The sequence below is a fragment of the Aplysia californica genome, unplaced genomic scaffold, assembly GCF_000002075.1.
Source record: "Aplysia californica isolate F4 #8 unplaced genomic scaffold, AplCal3.0 scaffold00035, whole genome shotgun sequence".
Taxonomy (NCBI): domain Eukaryota; kingdom Metazoa; phylum Mollusca; class Gastropoda; order Aplysiida; family Aplysiidae; genus Aplysia; species Aplysia californica.
Genome location: NW_004797305.1, coordinates 1,567,867 through 1,571,869, shown reverse-complemented (window position 1 = coordinate 1,571,869; position 4,003 = coordinate 1,567,867). Strand labels below are relative to the sequence as shown.

Genomic DNA, 4,003 nt, shown 5'->3' with positions numbered 1-4,003 from the left:
CTCTTATATTTATATATATATATATATATATATATATATATATATATATATATATATATATATATATATATATATATATTTGTGTGTGTTTGTGTGAGTGAGTGTGTGTGTGTATGTGCGTGTGTGTATGTGCGTGTGTGTTTGTGTGCGTGTGTCTGGGTGTGTCTGGGTGTGTTGGGTGGCAGAAAGGGGGGGGGGGGTATTAAAAGATGTGTTTCTTTTTCTATCTCGTTCACTGTCGTTTGGTCTCGTTCGCAGACGAAGGGCATGCATGCCCACAAACTTGACCGTGTTTCTCCTCTCGAGCCTCCCCCCCCCAAAAAAAAAAACCCAACAAAAAAACAACAACAACAACAAAAAACAACAACAATAAATCAATAAATAAATGTATGCATGCCAACGCATGTTTTTCAATACCAAATAATTGTGTTTCGTCTTCCTTTTACAACAACAAGCACACTCTTTAACATTACATTAATAGAAAATATACATTTTGTTACTATACAGGCCTTGGGATAACAATTGATTCCTACAATTAATATGTTTATTTATCATTTAAGAAGACGTAGGACATAGTAACGGCATGATAAATTACCAAGATAACTGTAACAACATAAAAAGACAAGAAGGGTCATACATTACATTTGTATTATATGATAACAAAGACAAAAAAGTATTACTGTTTACAGTGGTACCTGAGTCATTAAGAATGTTGCGGTGAAGGTGAAGAGGGAGAGAGAGAGAGAGGGAGAGAGAGGGGGAAATAGAAAGGGGAAGAAAGAGGGAGAGCGAGCTAGAGCGAGAGAGAGAGAGAGAGAGAGAGAGAGAGAGAGAGAGAGAGAGAGAGAGAGAAAGAGAGCAGTTAACATAACATTTATTATAAATACGATCACGAATTCCCACTGTACATGAATGTTCAGAGCATAATATGAATTATATAGTCATTAACACAATTCTTGCTCCAGTGTTCATCAGTTGATTGTAATGGTAAAAATCCCAATACTTTTATATTATTAACAAAGTCATGATCTGTTTCAGAGCGCTGGATTACATTGCACCAAAATTCAACAGGGAAGTTGACTGACGAGTTAATGCCTCCTGCGAATAGAAAAAAAAAGAAGAAAACTCATGTTTTTATTTCATTAGTAAGTGCACAAACATAGTATGCCTACATGTATCAAATAAGGTAGTAATGCTAGTTTAGGGCCTAGAAATTGATATTGTTGGAACTAAGCTTACCATTGCCCAAGGGGCTCTCGTGGTCTAGAGGTTAAGGTGCTCGCCTCTCATTCCAACGTCGCGGGTTCAAATCCGGGTAGCGACGGAAACATTTTTTAAACAAAATTATCTCCTTTCACCCCCTTTCCTAACAATATTCTGGCGTCTGCTTTCGTCTCCACTTTCTGCCCCCACCCCTCACCTCCTTTGCCCTATCACCTCCTTTGCCCCATCACCTCCTTTGCCCCATCACCTCCTTTGCCCCATCACCTCCTTTGCCCCATCCTCTGGGCTCCTGACTCTTTCTGCAGCCTTTCCACTGCTTCTCCTTGGTTCCTTCTTACTGCTGTCTTTCAGCCACACCCCTGATCTTCTGGTAGGAAAGATCTACACCTAGCCTTCTCCGACAAGGGCGAAAAATCTCGGAGGTCCCGTGTGTAAGTTGAGCTCGTTAAAGATCCCTTGGTGGTCCAAAATCGATAAAGAGTAGGCTTCGCCCGTCACCTGGGCAAAATTCAAAATTTCCTACCGACTGAAAATGTTAGGTGTGTCCCGCGCGATATATGACCTTATGCAGTTGCGAGCGCCGTAAAACACTTACCAACCCCCCCCCCAAAAAAAAAACAAAAAAACAAACAAACAAACAAACAAAACAACAAAACAAAACAAAAAACAAACAAACAAACCCTTGACCCCCCCCCCCTCTCTCTCTCTCTCTCTCTCTCTCTCTCTCTCTCTCTCTCTCTCTCTCTCTCTCTCTTTCTCCCCCCCCCTCTCTCTTTCTCACTGTCCATCTCTCTTTCGCCCCACCCATTTTTTTCCATGCTCTTTTTATTTCCTTTTTTATATCTCGTTTCTCTTCTCGCAATTCTTATACTGGTGTTTCTGCCTGAGACGAATGCGTGCACCACACTTGATTACTTGATTTAAAACGGTATACATTACAGAACACTGAGTGAGGGGGGATGCTCACCACATTTTCGCTCCTCTGGTTGATTAGCTTGACCACACGACAACAACCAGTCTCCACCGCTCGTTGCTTCAGGCTGATCATACTGTGACTGCACTCCCCCATCCCACACAAGGGGTTCGTTGGTTCACATTTCGAGTACTGGAAAAAACAACAGTAACACCAAACAAAAACATTTTAAAAAACTAACAAAGCAAAAGACAATGATACTACAACAAAGGGAATACGTTCAGTAGTAGCTTGTTCTCTATGACTCAACATTATCATAAGTGCTGGATAAAAGTAACATTTTATCTATCTATACATAGGTGTATATTATAATATATTGCTTATGAAATTCTTTGTTTCTGGGGATACAAACGCTGCTCCAACACAAAGGTTACGCCTTACAGAATAAACATCCTTTTCTGGAAAATGAATTTTTTCTGTTGATTTTGTTATTAATATTAGCTAAAAAGGTAGAACTTTGTGACTCGAGGAAACAGTATGGCAGTAGGTCTCTAATTGTTTATGGAGTGTGACAACCTTGAGCAATAGTGGGATCAGAGAAGAGTTGCTAATCGAATTCGATTCTTTTTGAAGAAATGTATCTCACGGGAAATGCAGCCTATGGGAATCGAAAGATCAAATTAGCATACTGATTGCAGAGAGTTTTGCGGATGGAATCGGGTCGGGTCAGGTCGGGATGATCGCCCGACTCGTCGCCTGAAAACAAACGCGGTTTTTTAGGAGACGAGTTGGGCGCGATCGGCTTGTGCCACGATAGCCGCTTTGTGTCCATTTGGCTAGCAAACCGACCCGACCCGGCTCGACCCGATCCCTCAATGCTGCCAATGGGCACTGGGTATTAGGAAACACTGACCTGCTTCCAGATGTCGGCCCTGAAGCCAGAGTTGAGTAGGTGGACAGCAATGTCTTCCCTGCAAAGGTCCACGCAATCAAAGAGGAGTTGACTGTACCTGGTTATATCACCGTTTTCACCCAAACCTTTCACAAGAGCCTTCACTGTCACCAAGTCAGCAGCCTGGGAAAAATGTTATTAATACTATTAATATTTCATTTGATTGTGATGACACAAGAAGTAAGAAGGCTCTATAAATGTACGAACACGCATACTGCACGCAAACATACACGCGTACACACAGGCTCACAGACACACACACACACAGACACAGACACACACACACACACACACACACACACACACACACACACACACACACACAGACACACACATACACACACATACACACACACACAAACACTTACACACAAACACATTCATACATACAAACACACACACATACACACACACACACACACACACACACACACACAGACGGACATACAGACACAAAAAGAGAGAGAGAGAGAGAGAGAGAGGGGGGGGATTTATGAGTCCAAAATGAAAGGTCTGCGTGCAAATTCCACACATTATATTTGACGTCAGTGCAGCAAGGTACTCACTCGCACAGCTATTTTGAAAGTCTCCTCGAAGTTGGTTTTATAGGTGAAGATATCAAGGTCAGCATCAAGGACGTCTCTCTGTAGTTGAGAGAGTGTCTGCACTCCACAGACAGACCGACTGTAGGAGATGGGACGGCGGCCTCGCTGACAGAGTAGTCAAAGTCAGTTCATTGAAAGACATTAACAGATCTATAACATATCTCTTACATGTAACTGTTACTGTAGACATAAATGTGATTAATCAATGCCGCTAATTATTATTCACAAGCCTGAACTGCCCCCTTTAATAAGTGTCATTCACTTCATTTGCGGTGTGTTTTTAAAAAATGAGTGCTTGCGGGGGTGGAA

General features: G+C 41.8%; 1 protein-coding gene across 1 annotated transcript in view; it reads right to left on the bottom strand.

The window, feature by feature from the left end:
- Positions 1-801: 801 nt before the first annotated feature.
- The window catches only part of LOC101849275, a gene marked incomplete in the record, with an annotated part of 36,743 nt that continues 33,541 nt past the window's right edge, over positions 802-4,003 (bottom strand). The window contains 4 exon segments of the mRNA XM_035973870.1: positions 802-1,098; positions 2,192-2,329; positions 3,051-3,212; positions 3,656-3,799. Of these exon segments, the coding sequence (XP_035829763.1) occupies positions 1,048-1,098; positions 2,192-2,329; positions 3,051-3,212; positions 3,656-3,799 (495 nt within the window).